Raw genomic sequence first — 23,464 nt, forward strand, 5'->3', positions numbered from 1 at the left:
TTCCGCCTCCCGCGCCCGGCCGGCGACGCAGGCCGGAAGCCCATTGGCCACCGGCCCCCACGTGGGGGCGCCTCCGCCCGACGCCGCAGCTGCCCGAAGCCGCCGCCGCCATCTTAGGAGCTGGCAGCCTTCCCGTGAGGCCCGGCGGCCGGCGCAGGCGCAGACGAGCCGGATTCCGACCGGGGCGCCTCTGAGTTGGCTGGAATGGTGCAACGCGGGTGGGAGCCCACCGGCTCGGACCTTTTAGGGCCGACTTAGCACCCCGCGCGCACATACCCGGGCTCCGGAGACCAGGATTGCCCTCTGCCCTGCAGTCCTGGACTAACGCTCCCCTCGGCTGGGCTTGGGGCTCGGGCTTTTCCGCGTCGAGCCGGGGAAGCGTGGGTGACGACCCGGCCGGCGGGCAGCAGCTTCCTGCCGGGCGACACGGCCTGCAGCCAGTCCGTCTCTTCACAAAGGTTGTTGTTGAGAACTGTCGCCGTGCCAATGGGCAGGGGTCGGTCGCACTCAAGGGACCGGAGGCTCTGTATCACAAGATCGAACTCAAGTTCTATTCCTAGGGAACCCGTGCCGAGCAAAATCTTACAGTAATTTTAGGTCAGGTATTTATTCTTTGCCTTCAAGTAAAAATGGTCCACATAGCCAAAGGATGAAATAAGAAGGATGTGCTTAAAGCCAAAGGCTAAAATGATTCACCCTAAAAGAATTTAATTTATATCCAAATGAATAAACGTTATGACAGATTAAAAGTCTAAATAAAAGTAACACTATCTTAGAAAAAAGTTAAAAGCATATTCTTTTAACATTTTGAAAAGCAAAAGGTATCTAAAGTTTTAAAGGTAATTGGTATAAATAGATCAAGAGTAGTAGAACAATGCAATGTAAAACAACAAGGAATAATCCGTTGTCGACATAATATGCGTAGTGTCTGGTAGAATCTTGACTTATGTAAAGCAACCTTATATTTCCTTTTTTTAACGTTTATTTATTTTTGAGACAAAGCGCGAGCAGGGGAAAGGCAGAGAGAGAGACACAGAATCTGAGGCTCCAGGCTCTGGAGCCTCTCAGAGGCTCCAGGCTCTGAGCTGACAGCACAGAGCCTGAGGCCGGGCTCAAACTCACAAGCCACGAGATCATGAGATCACGACCCGTGCCAAAGTTGGATGCTTAACCCAGGTGCCCCTAAAAACACTCTCTAAACACAAATGAGAAAGTAACTATTTTCCTAAGGCTTACTATTTGCCAAACACTGTGCTAAGCTTCTAACACAGGATCTCTTTTATTCTCGGGACAAGGATACCACCTATTGCTACAAGGGTTATGCAAGGTAGTTGTCCTCTGAACAAAAACATTCCACCCTCCAGTTGGTCCCTAATTGGTTTAATGATTTAAGCTCGGCCCCTTCTCTCCTGGCTCAGTGATTTGGGTAGTGTGGTTATCTGTCTCCTCTAGTTCTGTTTCACCAGGAGCGGTTATCTGTCTGAGAATCCAGTCTGTTCTCCCTTGGGCTGCAAGGCCTCTTCGGGTGTACTGTTTTCTCTTGCCTCCGCGTGGCTCTTTTCACCCCCTGGCCATGGATCAAGCGGAGAGATTTCTAGAGGCACTACCCTTGAGGAGAGCCAGCTACTCCTGTAGATTAGCCACATTCCAAGCTGCCAAGCACAGGCAGTACTCCAGGGAGTACATGAAGGGAAACCCTCAATTCCTGCTTCCTCTGCTCCAGAACTCTTTTCCAGCCTTGGAGATAGGAGGTAATCAGGCTTCTCTGGGCCAGAGTGAGCAGCAAAGTACCATCTACATGGGCTGGCTCTGCCCTCCCCGAGCCCTGGCTTCATCACTCTAATTTTGGAAGTAATACATACTTATTGTTCTATGAATCTCCAAGGTCAAGGTCTCTCCAGAAATCAAGGCATTTAAATTTTCACCTCTCCCCTCTGGTTCCCAGGCTGTCATCTGGCACATAGAGGAACAAAGTTGGGTATTACTCTCTTACACCAATCCTGAGTGATACTACCTACGTAGGGCCTTATTTGCTACTCAAATGGACTAGGGTTGGGGAGGGGGATAGCAGAGGCCGGCGATCAGGTTTCCCCAGCAATACACACACATTCAGGTTATAAACAGTATTACTATTGCAACTAACAACTTTGTACAGAAACATGCACACACTGCAGATTATTCCTTTTCTTTATTGTTTTTGTTTAGAGAGAGAGAGAGAATGAGCCAGAGAGAGGGGCAGAGAGAGAGAGAGAGAGAGAGAGTGAATCCCAAGCCCACTCCATGCTCAGTGCAGAACTCGACATGTGGCTCCATCCCATGACCCTAGGATCATGACCAGAGCCAAAATCAAGAATCAAATGCTCAACTAACTGAGCCACCCAGGTGCCCCATTTTATTTCTTTAGGAAAAATTCCTAGAACATTGGTTAAAATTATTTAAGTTTATGTATTTATTTTGAGAGAGACAGAGACAGTGCAAGTGGGGAAGGGGCAGAGAGAAAGAGGGAGACAGAGAATCCCAAGCAGGCTTCACATTCACAGTGGGGCTTGAACCCACAAAACTGTTGAGATCGTGACCTGAGCTGAAACCAAGAGTCAGACGCTTAACTGATTGAGCCACGCAGGCACCCCAAACTTATTTTTAATTGGCCACATTTCAATTTGGAAACAAACTCCTGCCAGAACAGTTTTACTGGTTTATTCTGACACCAAGCCTGAGAACGCTCCTGTCCCACACAGCATCACCAACATGGGGTATTATCATTCCTTACCTCTCTGCATCTAAGTGATAAGATCTCATTTTAATGTGTATTTCTTAGTAAGTGTGATCACTTTCTCCTATTTTTATTAACCATTTATATCTCTTTATCTGATTTTCACTAATGTGTCCAACATGTGGTTTTGGTTTTGGTTTAACAGGGGGATGGGCGATCTTCTGACATAAAACATTTGTTTGAGAAGTATGCGTGCCATGCTCATGGTACATTCTCAGAAGCACAAACCAAAGGAGATACGGTGACAAGTAGGTTTCCCTCTCTCTGACTCTGAGTGCCAGGGTCTCGTTCTCCATTTATATCATCAGTGTACCCTAAGACTGGGATTACGGCTCGGATTCACAAAGACTGAGGCTGAAGCCAAATGCTGGTCCCCCTGTTCATGGTTAAGGGTCACTGGAGTACTCCTATCCCCACTCCAGACACCAATTCCTCTGTAGTATTCCTGGGAAGCTACGTTGCGAATCAGAACGTTCTTGGTAAACGGAGTATACAAGAACGGAAACAGAGTCTTAAGGGAGATCTTGTCTAGTGTAGGAATGTTTGCCCCACACGTTCGACGTTCCTTTGTCTGAGCAATGCCAGAGGGTGCCAGACTCTTGCTGACTCTTCTTCCACTTGATTCCACTCTGACTAGACCCCTCTGTAAATACATCCCTTTTCAGGGGCGCCTGGGTGGCGCAGTCGGTTAAGCGGCTGACTTCAGCCAGGTCACGATCTCGCGGTCCGTGAGTTCGAGCCCCGCGTCGGGCTCTGGGCTGATGGCTCAGAGCCTGGAGCCTGTTTCCGATTCTGTGTCTCCCTCTCTCTCTGCCCCTCCCCCGTTCATGCTCTGTCTCTCTCTGTCCCAAAAATAAGTAAACGTTGAAAAAAAAAATACATCCCTTTTCAGACCCTTAAATCAGAACTTGATTAACTTTGCAGGTTTTGCTTGAGGTTACTTTTTTTTTGTACAGAAATGTGATTTCGTTTCCATTTTCTCAGTGTAATTCTCAAAGTTCAGCCTTAATTCTCCTTCCAAGCTCCCGGGAAACACATCACTACAGGAAGCTCTGTGTGGACTACAACAACGTACCTAATTGCTAAAGAACCAATGTATCATCATGTTATTTAAAAACCTTTTCAGGGGCGCCTGGGTGGCTCAGTTGGTTAAGCGTCCTACTCTTGGTTTCAGTTCAGGTCATGATCTCGTGGTTTCATGAGTTTGGGCCCCATGTTGTGCTCTGTGCTGGCAGCACAGAGCCCGCTTGGGATTCTCTCTCTCCCTGCCCCTCGCCACTTGCGCAGTCTCTGTCTCTCAAAATAAATACATAAACTTAAAAAAAAAAACCTTTTCAATTATGAAGCTCATACTTTCTGAGCACTTCTATTATGCTCAGGTGTTGTATGACATAGTATCTCATTTAATCATCCTAATAATGACATGAGGTAGTTATGCTCATTGTTCCTATTTTGCAGGGATGGAAACTGAGGCCTCGAGAGGTTAAATAAGGAATCCAAGATGTTAGAGCTGTTAAGGTGTTGGGAGCAATTTCAACCCACACCGCCCAACTCCAGACTCCTGCCTTAACTGCCGTGCTAATTTTGGAAGAAATGCACACCCACTGGAATAAGAAAAATATAGACGAGCATAAAGAGGAAAAAATTACCCTTGGCTCACCAACCCAAGATGAACACTCAAAATGTGCACGTGTCCTTATTGCTCTCTTCGGTATGTTTTTAATAATGACATTGTCTTACATATAGTTTTGTATCCTGTTTTTATTTTATCTTTTATTTTTATTTTATTTTTGGGAGAGAGAGAGCACAAGTGGGAAAGGGGCAGAGAGAGAGGGAGACACAGAATCTGAAGCAGGCTCCAGGCTCTGCACTATTGGCACAAAGCCTGACGCAGGACTCGAACTCACAGACGGTGAGATCATGACCTGAGCTGAAATTGGACGCTTGACCGCCTGAGCCACCCAGGCGCCCCTGTATCCCTATTTTCAAAAAAATGTTTATTTATTGGGACACCTGGGTGGCTCAGTTGGTTGAGCATTTTGACTTCGGCTCAGGTCATAATCTCATGGTTCGTGAGTTTAAGCCCCACATTGGTCTTGCTGCCATCAGCTCAGAGTCTGCTTCGGATCCTCTGTCCCCCTCTCTCTGCCCCTACCCTGCTTGTGCTCTACCAAAAAAAAATTTTTTTTATGTTTATTTATTTAATGGGGGGTGGGAGGCTCACGAGCGAGGGAGGGGCAGAGAGAGAAAGGGAGAGAGAGAATCCCAAGCAGGCTCTGCACTGTCAGTGCAGAGCCAAACACGGGGCTCAATCCATGAACCGTGACATCATGACCTGAGCTGAAATCAAGAGTCTGACACTTAAGCCACTGAGCCACAGAGCTGCCCCGCAAGCTTTCAAGCTCCCTTCTTGATCTACTTGCATAGTTCTGGTAGTTAGAAGGTCTAGGGAAGATTTTGTTTCCTCTCCCATTTCAGAGGTAGCCCTCTCTCTCTGGTTATTCATTGAGTTAATACCACAATTTCACTTCTGGTCATTGGAAACTGTGCTTATATCTTTGTAATGAGACCAAAGTTCAAAGGAAAGGGCCAGGAGAGCCTCTTACTCTTGGTGAAAGGGCCAGAAATCAAAATCAAGAGAATGTGAGCCCCGAATGAGATATCCCTGATATAAGAATAGCATTAAATAAAAGCCCAAAGGAAGAGGGGGAAAGACGACTGCTCGAGCACTACCGTGATTCTATGATGAATGTGCTTTGAGTCTAGACCTCCGCGTACCAGGCTGTCAGCTGTTCTTGCACATCTCTGCCTTGACTCCGTCTGGCGAGTAGCCGAGTTTGTCCTTCTCATTCTTCCACCTCTGCTTTCGCAACCTTTCTCCTTCCTCCCGGGACCCCCAGATACCTCTTTTGTAACCCATTCCCAGAAGGCCTAGCTCTTTGCTGTCCACAGATGTCATTTGAGGCGGACGCTCTTAGTTATCTATTCGACATCTGTTCTACTGCTTTCTCTTTTCCAACGGAGCCATGATTTTGTGAGGGTCAAAGGCCAGGGGAAGGTGGGTCCTTCCACCAGTGCTAGGCGGTGAACCACGGTTGATCAAAATCAATTACGATAGCTATAGTCTTTTTGCTCTTGAGAATGACTGGTTTAGGATGGGTAGGTACCTGGTACACTGCACATCTGCATGTATTATGTGGATTCCATTGTCACCTCCGCCAACATGCCAAGAATGGCAGAGGAGAAACATGGAGGCATTGGGACCTTGGTGTCACTGACAAACTGGATTAACCAACCTTTACCTGCCCTACTTTTGAACATAGTTTTCTTGGGTTTTCTGTTACTTGCAACTGAAACCACACTAGCTGATATTCCTCCCATTCCCACTACTTATTTTGTCAATTCCAATGACTCTGTTCCGGTTACCATGCAACCATTTCTTGAGGAACCCTTTAGCTACACGCACATGCTTGACACCAGAATAAGAAAGCATACTGAGACTTATCCAGAATTTTCTATTACTTATTATCTCAATTGTTTTTTCACCTTTGAACATCGACACCTTTGTAAACGGACAACTTACTTGAAACCACTCTCTGAGGAGAAGCATCCGGAGCTCTTTGAAGCTGAGAAAAGCAAAGTTGTAATATTAACCAAGGTACCCCAAGCAATTAGTGGCAAAGCGTGGGAAGGAGCTCAATGTTAAATTCCAAATCCCTACACCACGGCACCCAGTCCGTCAAGTGTAAACTATGTGGCGATGGGGCCGGACGAATGTGAGGTATTAGGAGGCATACGTGTCTCACGCACGAAGCAAGCCTATTGCTCTATTCCCGCTTGAGGTTCGCTGTGGCTGAGCTTGATCTGGCTCAGCTGGGCTGCAGCCACAGGTCACGAGAAAACATCGCATGCGAGACTACTAACCGGCCGAAGCTGATCTGAACTTTGTCCACGCAGAAGACACCCCTTTTCACTCCACCGCCCCACAGTCCGCCCCAGATACAACGGACTTGATTGCGCAGGCCGAGACTAGGACGTGCACTCCTGGCCACTCCCTCACCTCACCCCGTCCGCACCGACGTTTCGGATCCACAGGGGACACTGCCGCTCGAACCCACATTTCAGGGCCGACAGTCTTTCGGGTTCTGGAGTCTCCCGGTCTTGCTTTCTTTATTCCCTGAAACGTTATGTCGCTCTGGGATCACCCTATCTCTTCACACCCTACCTATTCACTTACCTGCCTGCAGGTAAGCGGGCAGGAGCTCACCCCGGAGACCCAGGAAGCGGATCCGGAAATACTTGCTTCGAGAGATGGATGAAAAACCACATTTCCCAGCACGCTCCGTGAGAGAGCTGTCCTCCCTTAGCGGGCTCGATTGGTCAACACACGAGAAGGACTGCCCCTTCGGAGGCAGCGGTGGCCAATCACAGGGCAGAGTTTCGAAAACGCAAGGGGGCGTGCCGTTTCCGGAGGCTTTCCCGGCAGCTCCCACGTAAAGGAGCGTGGGAATCTAGCAGTGCCTCTGGCTCTAGGTCTGGAGAGTCAGTGGGGCGTCGGCCTCTGCTCCTTCTCTCCGGGTACGGGAGATTGTGTAGGATCGTTAGTCTCACAGCGGTAGGTGGCACCTGGCCGGCCCGGGATCGGCCCCTCCGAGGCTGAGCCACGAAGAGCGGTCGGCTCAGGTTTTAAAGGGGTTGGAAAAGCGAGGGAGCCCTGGGAGTGCAGGCAATTGGCCCCTCTGGGGGTTATTCTCTCTCCTCCCAGATCTGTCCCGAAGTCAGTGTGTCGACTTGAGGAAGGCATTCCCCTCCCCCACCCCCACCCCGAGATGGAGTCCACGCTCCCGACAACCGGGGCCCAGGTAAGACTAGGTCCCTTCTCGGGGTCCCCGTTCCTCTCGATATTTTCCAGCCTCTACCTGTCCTTCTTTGGAAGAGGGTTAGGAACGCCCCTTTCTGTGGGAGGGCTCCTCATCCCCCAAAAGCCCTTTGACCGAGCTGTCTTTGTTCCTAGACCAGGCGCTTGGGAGAAATGGCTCCTCAAAATCTTTCTGAACCGCCAACTGGGAGCAGGGCCCATTGGTAAAGGCTATGAGTATCTCAAAGTGTCTTTCTGGAATGTTGCTCCAACTGAAGATTTCTAGGGTCACCCCACACCTTTTGAATAAATACAGAAACAAACACAACAAACAAAACCCCAGGTGATTCTTAATCACATCGAGGCTCTATTGGTTTATAACACTGGTAAACTGAACGAAGGAGGACAAGGCCTGGATGTGATTCTAAAGAGAGCTTAGCAGTGAGTGTCATGTGGAAGGAGAGAGACTAGCAAGGAGTAGAAGTCTCTTCTAGAACTTCTCACAGTTCACCGTCTTGGTCCTTATACCACTGCCTCAAAAATTATGTCTATTTTCACTCCTTTGCGATTTACACCACTCTTCCCCTCCCCCCCCCCCCCCCCCCCCCTTAGAACCCGTTTATACATCATCCTCAGCACTCAGGAACCTTTGACACCAAGCCCGTTTCTTCCTTGGTCTGATGTTTCTAGCTCTTCCCCACCTACACTGAGTGAGGGGGTGGCCTTGGGGCCTTTTGTCCTGAGATGGGCTCTAATGTTGTTTCAGGGACCGATGCTGTTTGAGGATCTGGCTGTGTTTTTTTCTCAAGAGGAGTGTGTGTGTCTGCACTCTGTCCAGAGGTCCCTCAGCAGAGACACTACACAGGAGTGTTTCGAGGAGATGGCCTTGATGGGTAAGGCAGTTATTTTTCCTGCATTTTGGAACTTTGGTCAGTTCTAGGAGCAGGATTTCATGTCTCGTTGACATGTTGGTATGGGGCAGTGGGACCTATCTGGGTGATCTATGTGGATATGATAAGAACTTGCATGACAGAACTTTGCGGTTTTCAAAGGATGAGTTGATCTCTTAAGACAAAATCCAATCTAGTTCAGTGACTATGGTTTTGCATGAAACCTGGCAGTACCTACTAATCTTCCCAAATATTTGTTATAGTCAGTTTACAGTTTTACTTGCAAAACCTCATGAGTGTAGGTTACTATCATTTGTTAAAGATTCAAAATTAATTTACTCTTAAAGGGGTGCTATGCCTTTTTCACCTAAGGGGAACTGTATGCAGAAACGTTCCCATGCCGGAGTGGTGTTTGTCTCTGACTAGGATTGACTCTTAGAACTATATCGTATCAGAGTTACAGGTATTCTAACATTCTTTCTATTTTTACCATCTGTGTCATTTCTAGATCTGTTTCTGTTAATTGATTGTGCTCCTACTTATGGGTCATAGTTTTCTGCTTCTTTACCTGTCTAATAACTTTTGTTTGGATGCTGGACATTGTCAGTTTCATGTTGTTGGATGTTGGCTTTTGTTGTACTTTTTAAAGTATTTTTGGACTTTGCATTTAAGTTATTTGAGATCAGTGTGATCCTTTCAGGGCTTGCTTTTTGCTTTGTTGGGGTGTATTCAGAGCAGCCTTTAGTCTAGGGCTGATCTGACCTGCTGCTCAGGCAGTCTTTCTGAGGATACTGCCCAATGCCTTGTGTGTTCCACTTTGGCTGGTGGAGAACATGAACTATTGAACTATTGTGTGAACTCTGAAGCTTGTTCTATCCCTTTTTGATGATTCTTTTTCCAGTCTGGGGTAGTTTTCTCACATGCACTTAAAGACTAACACTCAGCCAAAGTCTTAAGGGGACCCTATCTAGATGCCCAGAGCTCTGCCTGGGCACCTGTCTTGTCCCCAGTATTTTGCTGTCAAATCTTAGCCATCTTGGCATCCCTGAATTTGGTCTCCTCGAGTCAGTAAAACCATTGGGTATCATTTGAATTCCTACACTGCACTGCAACCCAGAAACCCTTCCTGGGCAGGGCACTGGGACAATCATAGGGCTGTTTCTCCAGAAGGACAGACTCTTTTTGTATTGACATGTTGGCTTTATAAATTAAGAATATTTGGACAGATGTTAAAAAGGAATGCTTTTTGGCAGGCCCAAGGTTTGTTAGCTATCCTAGGAGCGAGACTGGTTCTTACTTGGCTGCTGCATGCATGGCAGCTCTACATTGATCTTTCCTCGGGGAGAGGTAAAGAAATTTTGAAGAACTCTCCTAGTGACAATAAAACTATTTGTAATAAGCACAGTGTTTCTCTGCTAGGTAGAAAAATCCTTACTTGCTCTCTCTTTTTCTCTCTTCAAAATGAACCCCAGTCTCTCTTCCAGTTGTGGTTGCTCAGCTGTCACTTGAGATCGCATAAATGATGAAAAGTTCTGGAGACATAGGAGACTAACTGGAAACCCCCTGTAGGCAGTGTGTACCAAGAGTGCCCTTAGTTCCTATCCCACTGGACCCTGACTTAGTTATAGCTCTTTTCTCCTTCCACCCCTCACAGGCTCACCTACCACCAGATCCTTGGGGAAGCCAGTAGAGCCTGCTGGCCTGATTTTGTACAGTGTATCAGTGTCTGGGTTCTAGGATAAGCCGTCTACAGTTTCTCGGTCCTCTGTGTAACTAGCTTCTTTCCCAGTACCACCTGAGGGTGCTGTCTATGTTTTGCTTTGTTTTTATCTGCAGGAGGGAAAGGCAAGACTGAGATTACTCAGCAGTTAAATCTAGACTCTATGGGAGTTGAGGAACTGGCCCCAGAAAACTCCTCCATTGCTGTGCCCCTTGTCTATTACCCAGAAAAATCTTCTGAGACTGGAGGTGGAGACCCTGAAAGGAAAGTATCAGGTGGAACTCCTGCTTGCAAGAAAAGGTTCATAAGCCTATTAGTTACCATCGAAAACCATACCCCATTAATAGACCCACCTCAATGTCTAGAAACTACAGCACTTTCTGAAATTCTTGAATTTTCTGGGGAAGAAGCCAAAAATTTGTATAAGTGTCCTGAATGTGACCAAAGCTTCAGTGATAATTCATACCTTGTCTTGCATCAGAAAACTCATTCAGGAGAGAAGAAGTATAAACGTGGTGACTGTGGCAAGATTTTCAATCACAGAGCTAACCTGAGGACACACAGGAGAAGCCACGCTGGCGAGAAGCCTTATAAGTGTGCTGAGTGCGGCAGCAGCTTCCGCCAGCACTCACATCTGTCTCGGCACATGAATAGCCACGTAAAGGAGACGCCCCACACATGTGGCATCTGTGGGAGAGGTTCTTTGTGGCCCCCAGGGTTGGCACAGCATCAGAAAACCCACGCTGCCAAAAAAGCCTGTGAATGTACCGACTGTTGTAAAGGTTTCGGTCAGAAGACAAATCTTGCTTTGCGTGAGGAAACGCACACATCAGCCACCCAGTACCCGTGCACTCAGTGTGTGAAGTGCTTTGGACAGCCCTCACACTCTGTCCTCCCCGAGCAGGGCCACGAGGATGACTGTGAGGACGACGCCGAACACTGCGGTGACTGCAGAGAAAATTTGCTTTTGTTCTCAAAATTCAAACCCTTAAAATGTCCTGAGTGCGCAGTGACCTTCCTCCGTGTCTCTGAGCTTATTTCCCATCAGAGCATTCACAGAGGGGAAAAGCCCCATAAATGTAAAACATGTACAAAGAGCTTTATTTTGGACTCAGAGCTCGCATGCCACCAGAAGAGCCACACAGGAGAGGAGCCTTTTAAACGTACCACGTGTGGGAAAAAGTTTCAGGTTGAATAGACATCTCGTTATTCATCAGCAAACCCATAAGAAAACCACCATGTAAATATAGCCAGTTTGCATTCCTACTCTGCTTTTCCAGTGTCTGTACTGAAAACCAGGGAGGAGTTGTCCTTTATATGCCAGACACGTGACACACATTCCGCGCCCTGCACCCCAACCTTGCTTTGGGCACTGTGATTTCTACTTTATAACCGAGGAAGCATAATCATTGTCACAGCCAGTGAATGAAGCCAGGATTCAGTAACTCACTCACTGTTCAGATACCATTAGGATGAGCCAGATAATGATACAGAACTTTTTTTAAATTCAGTTTTCATTAAACTGAAAGTTTTGCTGGAGTTGTTTTAATTTTGTTACATGGTTTGTAAGTTAACTTCTGGAAGGAGAAGAATTTTGTTTTATTTTTTGCCGGTTCTGCAGATCTCGTATCTAGGAAAGTAATGCATCTCTGTGTTATGCTTTTTTTTGACTATAACTATCTGAATGTAACATTTGTTCTGAGAGCCGATATTTCACTTGCTAGTTTCTGAAGTGGTTTGGAAGCTTGTATTTCTGGTGTGGAAAGTTCCTAAATAGGTGGACAGGTTGGTGTTATGATGCTGATTAGTATCTTTGGAGTTCCCATTCTGAGATCTGATGTCACTGGCCTTTCTGACTCATTTGCAAGGAATTTTGACAGTCTGACTGTAGCCCTTTCTGGTGCCTGGACTTGAGTGAAAGTTACTTGCTTCCCTCTGAAAGGATTTACCTCTAAGTCTCTACCAAAGCACATTACCTGCCTTTCTTTGAGTAATAGTAACTGGTGTTTAGTGAACCTGGTATATTATCTAATTTAATCTGCAGGATAAAACTGACAGAGAAAGGGCTATCCTTGTTTCATAAATGAGGAAACTGAAGCCCACAGAGGGTAAAGTCAAAGTCAGTACGTTGCCCAAGACGAAAATAGCAATGTACTGAAGCCAGCATTTAACCTTGGGTCCCTCTGACGGTAAAGGTTGTGCATTCTTCAATTTTGTTGTGTGTTGGCTTTGTGTTGGGGCCGCAAGCCACCAGGGAGGCCGAGCTGGGTGGATGAGAGCGGTCATCACGGAGGCTACCCCGTGCACATGCATCCTAGAACCCCTCCACTGCCCTGTGCTTTATCCCAAGCCTGACTTACATGTATGGTTATAAAGCAAAAGAAAGATTCTCCAAGACTTCCAGTTCAAATTCCCATCCCTGTGACCAGATCAGAGACTGCAGACTCTACAGAGTACAGTCCTTATGGTTTTAGTTGGGTTTTGGTTTAAAAAACAAAATGCCCTCTTCATCTCCAAAGAAAAATACATACAGAAAACGCTTAAGAGTTTCACCAAACTACCTGACAGCACGTAAGTCTTTAGATACTGCCATTACATATAAATATTGGAGCAAGATACTCTTAAATGGGTTGGTCATTCATGTTAAAGAATCAGGGAATCTTGTAAAGATACATTCATACACGATTTCTCTTTAAAGAAAAACTGTGTACCTATCAGCAAAGCTGTTTTTAAATGGACTTTCGATCAGGATGTGAGAATGGTCTTACTCTACTTAAACAGTATAGAAGTATGGCATTGACTAAAATGGGGTTGTCACTGGGAAACCGCATGAGCAATAGTACGCCTCTTTAGGCAAGTAGTACTTGGAAGATGTGGTTTTTCTACAGGACAGCAGGTTGAGAACTGAATATACAAAATGATGGAGGCTGCTGCTCTAAGCTCTTAACACTGTGCAGAGGCAAGAAACTATTCCTGGGGAGTAAGGGAAATGGAGACCCCAACCCAGCTCACTCCTAACTCCCTTTTTGTTGGTCTTGTTTCTTGTTGGCAGCTCCACAGTTGAGACCCTGTGATCTGAATGTCAGGGTCACGTTTGACTCTCTGTTTTGGATGTCTCCACTCAATACGAGACACCAGTCTGCTGGGGCTTTCGGATCTTAAATTAAAAAGTGAAGTTATCTGCAGGGTTTTCTTCAGCAAGTCTCTGGGGAGCTTAGAATTGTGTAGAAAGATGGTCTCTAGTTGGATTTCTTATCAGCCAACTTTGGGATGTACTTTGCTAAACACCAGAAAGTAATATCTGCCAGCTCCCCTGCTTGCGCCTTTGGTGGGAGCATTATCACGTATTAGGGGCTCTCCTGTTTCAGCCGAATGAACAGGGTTGCAAGGTGGGGAATGAAACTGGGAAAGAAGCCCCTGCTTGCAGAGTTGCTGCAGAAAGAAGTAGGGAAGGCTATCTTAGAAGGCACTTGTGCAGAATGGGGCTGACATAGGACATGGAAGCTGTCATCCTTTCCTTTGCTCCTAAGACAGTATGGGGGAGGGTAAGCCTTTATGCTGTAAGTGCTGCTCTGCACCTCACTGTGGGAAGTCACCTTTCCAGATGAGGCTTCCTTCACAATTAAATTCAGGTTTTACATTTTTCTTTATTCTCTAGATTTTGTAAGATTATGTCAAGCCTCCATAATTGATAAGAAAAATAGCATTTTTATAAAGACATTAACATACACAGAAGTGTAATTAAAATGCCTTTGTGGTGTAGTAACCATTGCTAACGACCAGTATGTAGAAAAAAAAAAAAAAATGAAAAACCAGTGTGAGTGTCAGTTACTGTGAAAGAGGCATATTTTCAATTGTTGCCTTATTGTGCATTTGCACGTAAACACACTTGCTGGATGTAATTCAAGCTGCTCTGAGCCCAAAGAGTTGGAAGAAAGGGTGAGTTCACCAATGAAATCCATGCTGTTTTTATGATGATGGCTTTTTTACCCTTCTGTTTACAGTGTCAACTGATGGAGATAGATTTCGCAGTTTGTCATGAAGTCAGAGATATTAGCCAACTATTTTAGTATTGACAAATACTGGATAAAATGATATATGCAGGAGTTTATCGTTAGGAGTGGTTGGTTCACTACCTTTTGCAGCATGGATGTTGACATACTATGCAGGGTGAGAACTGTGTACGAAGAAATTGACTTTTGAACAAATTTGATTTCTGTTGATGAGTAAAAAAAATGTGTATCAAACATGTCTTTAATGTGATTGCCTGAATATCATGGCGCATTAACAGCCATCATTGCTACAGACAGCATTATTCCAGTAGAATTCAGATGTCCAGTTTATATTTTATAACTAAAGAAATGGTGGAATTTAGTTGTTAATCCCCAAGGAGTTGGACTCAAAATAGTTCTGTTTAGAGCTTCGTTACAGTAGTTAATAGGCTATTCACATCTCCCCATTTAACGCAGAAAATGACTAACCCAGTATAAAGGGAGTTACAACCAAAAACAAGTTACATTTCACAGTAAATGGTGTTTTGAGTCTTTGACTTCTGAAATTCCATGTAATTACGTGGCATTGTTCTGATGACTGCAGCGTGTTATACGGTCTAATACCCCAGATTTTGCTTAATCTGCCAGTACTGCACATGTGTACAAAGTAGATTATAGTTTATCTAAATAGTCTATTTTGAATTGTTCATTAAACTTGTCTTTATAGGATTTCAGTAGTAAAGTGTTTTTGCTTTGGCCATCTGTTTAAAAAGTAAAAGTAACTAAATGGTCTTATTTGAAGTATGCCTACTCATCTGTTTTCGTTTTGTAGACTGAGAGAACTAATATCAGGATGATCACTACCCATCTTTTCACCGCCCATCTGACTACAGGTTTTTTGTCTTTTAGTTTTCAACATCCCTCCTTGCATTAACACTCTCGGGGGCGGGGGTGGGGGGGGTGGAGGTAGTATAACATATACGTACATTTGTATAATCCTGAGAAAATGCTGCAATCTCTAGTTCCTCTGAATACCTCAGAAGTATGTTTGTTGTGTGCACTTGTACTGTCTAATGTTTTGATTTTACAGATTTTGGTATATTCTCATCACTCTTAGCTCCAGAATGCACGCTGTCACTAGGCTGTGATTGTCTATCTGACACGCGATTTGGCATCTAATAAATGCTATTCTTGATGATGCAATGAAGTGAACTTTTTCTTTTACACTGCAGTGGTTTTACATGGCAGCGAATTTTGAAAACTGGCGGGATTGTGGTTTGGAGTGTGAACGAGTGACTTCGAGCCACGTAATAATGGAGGTAAAAATCGCAAAGAAAAATTCCAGCGCGAACCGTGGGACCGCCCTGGACTTCGATGTCCCCTCCCGCCGCGGCGGTCCGGAGTCCGGCACCTCCGACCGCGCAACCAGGGGAGTGCCCTCGTGCTGCCCGCCCAGCGCCGGGGGTACCAGCCGCCCTCGCGCGGTTCGGCTCCCAGGGCCTCTGCGCGTTCAAGCGGCGCAGGCCGGCGGGAATGCCAGCGAGATGAGACGCGCTAGAGCGGCCCGCTGGGCTGGGAACAGGAAGTCGCGCGCTCACTTCCGGTGCCCTCTTCGGGTGGCGCGGCTGCGCGCTCCCGGGGCGGCAGTGGCGCGAATTGTGGCGGTTATCAGGCGGCTGTCCTGGCGGGGCCCCTGACCCACCCCCGTCACTCACCGCGGGGTGGTCTTCGCAGAAATTGGGCCGCGGCCCGGGAGAGTTTGCCACGGGTCCCTCAGGTCTTGCCCTCCGCGCCACGGGTGTGACTGTCTGGGACCGAACGATTCTCTGCCCCGCGACTCCAGGCACCGACCGCCCCGAGGGCAAGAGGAGCCCGTGCTACCTCCCCGGCGCGAGCCCTGCTTTGACAGTGCGAAACCGCGGGCACGCCTTGCTCGCGGGCCTTTGGCTTGTAGAAAGGGACGCTTTGTGCTTCTCTCTAGACCCGGCGCCAGTCTCCGTCTGCTTTCTGTGTGCCCCGCAGCCGAATTCTAACGTGCTTCTGTTACTTAGAGTATCCTGGGCTCACCTGACTACAGGGTCCCCCCCCCCCCCCGCCGCCAAGCGAGCTTCTCCACTCCTATGACTGCGAAGACGTCGCTTTATGTGTAGCCCAGATTTCTTCTCTCCCTGCGCTCCAGATCCCTATATTCACGTGTCTGTGAGACATCTTCCTTTGGATGTCTCCGACACATCAAAGCACATGCCTTACCCTGAACTCAGGCTTTTTAGTCCTTGATCTGTTTGCCTCCAGTATGTGGCGCCGCACACACACAATTGCTCACACTACCAACACACTCCCTTTCTCCACTCGCGCATTCCATCATCAAGTTCTGGGGATTCTACCTCAGAATTGTCTCTCAGACCTGACTGATTCTCTGTGTTTCCACTGGCTCCACCTTTAACTACTGGCTGAGGTCGACGGAAATAGCCCTCTGACCTCTCACATCACTGGGTCTCTGCCAGCACAGCCAACACCTCCGATCATGTCACCATCCAACTTGACATCTAGATCCACTGGCTTCTCATCGTCCTTAGGGTAACATCCAAAATAGTCAATGCAACCTTCCTAACCATTACTGCCCTGCCAACTCCAGCCACTTTCTTTATTCTCTCTCTCTCTCTCTCTCTCTCTCTCTCCAACTGCACTTTCAGTTCAAATACACCAAGCTCTACTTCTTAAGAATTCTTAACACACTTTTTCTTTTAGCAGTAACCACCCCCCCATCCCTACCTACCATTACCAAATTGAATAGTAATTATAAAACGGATGTTTTAATGTCTGTGGGGGCAGGGACCAGACACATGGCAAGTGCTTAAAATGGTGCATAAAGAAGGACATTTCTGTGGCTCTGTTACTTTTACACTGTTGATAACAGCTACAAGACTGACTGGAAGAAAGGGAATAGGCAGTGGTGGTGTCAGTTCAAGTAGGCAGGAGGTTTAACAGTGGCCGAGAAAAGCTGTAAGGAATTTAGGAAAAAGCTTGACTAAGCTAGTTCTCAGGATAAAATGTTAAAGATGTTCTATTGCCTGGCAAGAATAATTCAGCAAAGATGCACAACTGCTACAAGCCACATTTGAAGGAAGTGAGGTAAATGTGGTTTGAATTTCAAATAGAATTGTGTTCGGCACAAACAGAGAGGGAAACACGAAAGAGCTGGGTCTGTGTCCTACTGCCTTGAACCTTTCGGGACTAAAGCCTTAGTGATTAAAATAGCTCAGATCACAGGCACAGAGGGATCCGGCCGATAACATTTCATTTCCTGTACCGTTCCCATTCTGGAAGAGCCCCTGAGTTGGGGAGGAGTAAGCACCCAAGTTGGCAGGCAGAATGGTTCTACACTTGCAGGCTAGACTGCCCAGGAAATTACCAGAAGGGGAACTGCTGTCACCCTGACAACCCTGGAACAAAAAGGAACTTGGCCAGCAGTTCCACATTCCTCTTAGAAGTTAAGTTTCACTTGACTGAACTGGCTCATGAGCCCATCCCTGGACCAACCACTGTGGCTGGGAGGATGGAGCACACTGGCCAGGCCTGATTCTCATGCACTCTCCTGGAGCTGTGGTTGGGGTCAGCCCCACCAGTATCCCATGTCCAAAGTGGGAGAGAAGAGGTGACTCCAAAGGATACCAGGATACTGTAGGAAGAAGAGAGGCTGGGGGCTGGGGTCAAAAATAACAGGCAAGTCAGAGTAGACAGGCAATTGGAGTAGTGATGAAAACGGCCAACACTAACCAAAGACTCGTTCTGTGCCTGGTCCTCCGATGCTAAGCACTTTTCCTAGATTATTTCACCATTGTTATGTACATTTTCCGCATGCAGAAAACAGGGCCGGATTGTAGGGTGTGTTATGAAGTAGCAGGAGACAGGAAAGAATTCTCAGGCTCGTTATGGAAGGTTGGAAGGTGTGCTGTTAAAGCCCAGCTACCTATGATTGGTGCAAAATTCAGAAAAAGATTCTCAATCTCCTCGAAGGGGCAGAGAATAATCATGAAGTCTACCTTAAAGTACACTTAAACGTGTGTAACGGTTAAGGGAGATGTTTGAGGTATCTAAGGAATCACTGCCATCAAATGACAGCAGGAGAAAGCCGGGAGAACCTGACCTTCCTCTCTCAGGTAGAGCCTTCCCCAGTCACTTCCCATCACGTGATTCCTGCTCAGTTTTTTTGGGTTTTTTTTTTTTTTTTTTCTTTTCTAAGTAGTTATAGTTGCAGTTTTACATTTGTTGGTGCAATTACTTGATTCATGTCCGTTTCCACCAATACACTGGGCTTTCTAAGACCGCAGATGGTCTGGGTTCACAACAGTACTTCGAGCACCTCGTGATGCCTGGCGTGTAGAAGGCATTCAATAAGGATTTGTCACGGGGCGCCTGGGTGGCGCAGTCGGTTAAGCGTCCGACTTCAACCAGGTCACGGTCTCACGGTCCGTGAGTTCGAGCCCCGCGTCGGGCTCTGGGCTGATGGCTCAGAGCCTGGAGCCTGTTTCCGATTCTGTGTCTCCCTCTCTCTCTGCCCCTCGCCCGTTCATGCTCTGTCTCTCTCTGTCCCAAAAATAAAAATAAAACGTTGAAAAAAAAAAAAATAAGGATTTGTCACAAGAGTGAAGGAGCCTCCAAGACAGTCCTTTAGTTTGAGGCTAACGGTCGGTCCCACGCAAGCACGCGCGTTATGCCTCCCGTCGCGCGCTAGAGGCGGAGCCGTCTGGAACTACATTTCCCAGAGGGCTCCGCGGCGGCCGGCCCCGGGAACGAACGACGTACGTCCTGTCGGGGTGCCCGCCCCCCCCCCATTCTCGCCCACTTATGCCGAGGTTGCCCGTGGCAGCTGGGTCCGGCTGGGAAGTGTCGACCGGGGTCGCTCGGCGAAAGGAGACTGCCCGGGCGTCTTAGGGGGCGCTGGGGAAACACCCCTTACGCCAGGCAAATCCCTGGCCTCGCAGAGAAGACACCGCTCCCGGCTCCCCGCTCCGTCTTCTGCGCCACCGCGGGTGAAGGGCCCCCGGTGCCGTGGGAGGGACGGGGCGGGGCTCGGCGTGAGACCTGCTTTGTGGGTGCAGATTAGGGCAGGGGGGTGCAGTGGTGTGAGAGAGCAGGGCCTGGAGTAGGCAGGGGTCCTGGAAACGAGGAAGAGGGGGTGGTCTCCAGACAGATTCAGGAGGCAAAAGCAACGATTTCGTGGGGTGAGAGCACAGAGGCAGAGAGGACTTGGAAGTTTCTGGGTTGGGAGACTGGGTGGCCGGCAGCTTTGTGGAGAGAAGATGTCTTGCCTCCTCTCGAATCTACAGTTTTTCTAAACTTTCTAGGGAGATAGGTTAATCACAAGTGTGACAGTGCAGCTGTGGTAAACGCTTCAGAGAAGAGGTGTGTCAAGCTACGAGCGGGATTTCACCAGGCCAGGAAGCTGAGGGAGGACACTTCTGAGAGCTCAACAGTGACTTGGGAGTTTAGTGGTTGGAAACCTCTGGAAAGGGCATAGGGCGGTGCGCTGCTGTCTCTAATGGAGAACCTCAGGCAGGCCTCTGATATGTCAGCTGACTCCCTGTATAGCAAGCTTTTCCTGCTCCAGAGAAACACAGCCAGAAACTGGAGAACCCAGATGCCTGACCACACCCTGCAGAGAGACAAGGTGTGACGTTTCCAGGTCCAGTCCCACCTGGTATGAGACTGTCCCTGGAGCCATGAGATGGCTGCAAACTTGAGTGCCCTGGACCTCCCCATCCCCTAGAACTAGAAAGCCTCCTGATAAAAGATGCCACGTGGGGGTGGGAATCTCACCTGCAGACCCATGATCTTGGTCCCCAAACACTGTTGTCACTGTTGGTCCTGAAACTCTGCCACGAGGAGGTGGCTGAGCCAGGGAGGCTCTTGGTCATCGTTGGGGATTGTGCCATCAGTGGCTAAGGCCAGAGATGCCTCCCAAGGAGCGGATCCTTAAGCTACTGGAGTGCTCGTAACCATCCTGTCCAAGAGACCCACGTTAGGTTCAGCATGAGCACCCAGAGGGTGACAAGAGGTGGTAATCCTGATGGAGGATTTGCAGAGAGAGCCTAGGAAGCCAGGATGCTGGGTGGGAAGGGCCAGAAGAAGCCTAGAGAGTCTCTCGTGTGATGGCTGATAAGCTCCTCTCCTTGGTGGGGGCGGGGGGTACCCTGAACAGATGTTACCCCTCTGCTTCCTCTTCCCCCCAGAGGTCCTGTCCAAGGCTTCCAACGAGAATCTGCAACATTGAGTTCTGGGGGGGTCACCTTTGCTTTGCCAGAACCACACTTTCCAGGTATAGAAGGACAGCTCGGAGGAGAACTGAAAGCTAGACAGCATTTTGTCTAAGCACCTGATTTTCTCACAGGGAAACTGAGGTGTAGGCCTGTTAGAGCTCAGTAACTGGTAGCTGAACACTGGAAACGGAACCAGGGTCTTCAGGCTCTTGGCTCAGTGCCTTTTCCATGGTCCCGAGCTGTCTCCTGGTCAAGTTGTGCTGCAGCAGCATTGCCAGCTGTGTGATCAGCTAACTCCTCGTGAAAAAGGAACTTGTGTGTCTCTCAGAAAGGTATTTGTGAACACACTAAAAACGAATGGAACTGTATCTACTTTAAAAGGATGTCGCAACGTGGTGAATGCCCTAAAAACCACTGAGCTGTATATACTTTAAAAGGATGAATTTTATAGTATTTGAATTGTATCGCAATGTAAAAAATAACCTTCGTAGTAAAAAAGTTGAAATGTGTATTTTAAAGCTGTAATATATGTTTAAATGTAGTACAGAAAATAACATATCAGAGACATGAAAATGATTTATGTGACCAGCTTATTTATGTGCAGACCTGATGGCAAAGCTGCTTTTGTCTTTTCTGTGCAAAATAGTAGAGTATCTTGTAAGATGAACTGTTAAAACTCTTAGCATTTGCAATAATCTGTGTGAGTTAGAATTTGCTCAACACTGTAAATCAAAGTGAAAATCAAATAAGCTGGATGTTAATATAAGAATGCAGTTCCCAACAAGATAAATAAACCATAGAAAGATGGGTGTCCTGGTTTAGGCGCTATTTCTTTCCACAGAACTCACCTGTTGCAAAGGGAACAGAGGTCCCACAGTTTCACAGAACATCGTGGGAGGGTTCTCGCTGGGGCGTGGGGGTAGAGTCTGGCCCTGAGTGGAAAATCCAGATGAAAAGGGGAGCAGGTGCACATCAGCCTTGGGAGGGGCACTTCCCACTCAGCACCTCAGCCCACTCAGGGTGAGTAGTCCTCTGGGACAGAACTAGACACCCGTCCCCTCCGCCTGCCTCACGAGGTCCCTTACTGTAGGAGCAAACTTCTCTGTCAAAGAACTTCCTTCTCACCTCCGATTTCTTCCTGAGGGCAGGTATCTCATTCCGCTGTCATTGTGACCTCTGATTCCTCCACATCCTGGATCGGACAGCACTCTTGTGCCCTCTTCTAGAATAGAACCCCTTTCCCAGGGAAGTATCTGCTTGGTGCTGTATATGCCTCGGAAGTGAGCATACAGGGGCGTGCTCTCCAGAGGTGTCTCTATCCTTCACCCTGAAAACACCATCCCTGGTGGGCTCCTTCCCAGCATTAGAAGAGTTCAGATGAACAGATAGTTACCAAGCCTTCGTGTGGGGCACTTGAGAGGCTACAGCATGATCCCTCATCCCTGGTCCCCCTCATCAGCCCATCCCTCTCCAGGGTATTCACGGAAGCAACCAGGACTCCAGGGGCAAAGACCTGCATGGCTCGAAATCCAGCATCTTAGAACCGAAGAGCACTGGAGGCATACAACTTGGGTCCTGTCGTTTAAACCTTACCGAGCCAAAGAAACACATTTCAAAGCGGACCCAGAGCCACGACTGGATGTAGGTGTGTCCAAAGCCAAAGTTTATGCACACTTGGTGCTGTGGTCTGAATGTCTGAGGCCCTCCCAAAGTTTGCATGTTGAAATCTGAACCCCCAAATACAACGGTATTAGGACGTGGGGCCTTTGGGAGGTTCGGAGGTTCTGAGGTTCATGAGGGTGGAGCCTCATGAACAGGATTATTGTCCTAAAAGAATCCCCAGAGAGCTCCCTGGCCCCTTCCACCATGTGAGGACACACTGAGGGGAGGGCCGACTGTGAACCAGGAAGAGGGTGATCACTGGAACACGACCTGCAGGTGAGGGCACCCACATCTCCATCCTCCAGCCTCCAGGACAGGGAGAAGTAATGTCTGTTGTGTGTAAGCCACGGGGTCTGGTACTTGGTTGCAGCATCCTGAACAGACCAAAACACGGCTACACCCAAGGGTCTCCCGTCACGCCTTTCTTAAAGTTTTCCAAAAGGTAAGGCAAGTGCTTTAAAACTCCTCCTGCGAGCACTGTCTTTGGCCTGAACATCCACGTGCCCCATGAACCACGCTTCTCTCCAGCGTCCCTTCCTGGGCTCTGCCATTTCCTGAGACCGTGTCACTCTCTGAATCCATCAACTCAGCCCTCCCCTGCCCCCCACTGGTGAACACACGGCTCCTGTCCTGTCCCAGACAAAGCTGAGTCTCAGTACAGGTGTCCTCCCCAATACACACCACCCCCAGACATGACATCACTCCTCCCAGTGGGACACGAGTAGCCCCAAATTTTCAACATTCGTTTCGGATGTTCGAAAGGTGCTTAAAGCCGCTCCTGTTGGGGACACCCTCCCTCTGCCACCCCAGTCTCTCTCCTTGCCCCTAACCCTGGGCTCCGCTTTCAGAGCAAGCCCTTCCCTAGACCTCGGCCCCGTTACTGCGTGCGGGCACTCCGGGAACACTACTGCGGGTTGCCTCCCGCACGAGGCTCCGTGGCCCAGTGGCAAACTTTTCATCGGATTTCTGAGAATGACGTATTTACAAAAAATAAGGAACACATTATTCACGATAGCCAAAAGGTGGAAACAACCCCAGTGTCACCTGACGGGTGAGTGGATACACAAAGTGTGGTCTCTCCATACGGTGGAATATCACTCAGCCTTTAAATTTTTTTTTTTCAACGTTTTTACTTATTTTTGGGACAGAGAGAGACAGAGCATGAACGGCAGAGGGGCAGAGAGAGAGGGAGACACAGAATCGGAAACGGGCTCCAGGCTCTGAGCCATCAGCCCAGAGCCCGACACGGGGCTCGAACCCACGGACCGCGAGATCGTGACCTGGCTGAAGTCGGACGCTTAACCGACTG

The 23,464-nt window shown here is 48.0% G+C and overlaps 1 protein-coding gene and 1 long non-coding RNA gene across 2 annotated transcripts; both read left to right on the forward strand.

Moving 5' to 3' along the window:
- The first annotated feature begins 10 nt into the window (after window positions 1-10).
- LOC147573174 (uncharacterized) lies at window positions 11-4,518 on the forward strand. The gene is made up of 2 exons (XR_015245503.1): window positions 11-602; window positions 4,232-4,518. It is a non-coding gene; the product is annotated as an uncharacterized LOC147573174 (long non-coding RNA).
- Window positions 4,519-7,239: 2,721 nt separating this feature from the next.
- Window positions 7,240-15,436, forward strand: ZNF597 (zinc finger protein 597). The gene is given in 5 exon segments (XM_086692206.1): window positions 7,240-7,388; window positions 7,539-7,635; window positions 8,398-8,524; window positions 10,358-11,415; window positions 11,417-15,436. Coding segments are annotated over 4 exon segments (1,287 nt in total). The 5' UTR covers window positions 7,240-7,388; window positions 7,539-7,602; the 3' UTR covers window positions 11,486-15,436.
- The last annotated feature ends 8,028 nt before the right edge of the window (window positions 15,437-23,464 follow it).

This window comes from Puma concolor, chromosome E3, assembly GCF_028749965.1.
Source record: "Puma concolor isolate L17-30 chromosome E3, mPumCon1.1.hap2, whole genome shotgun sequence".
Classification (NCBI taxonomy): domain Eukaryota; kingdom Metazoa; phylum Chordata; class Mammalia; order Carnivora; family Felidae; genus Puma; species Puma concolor.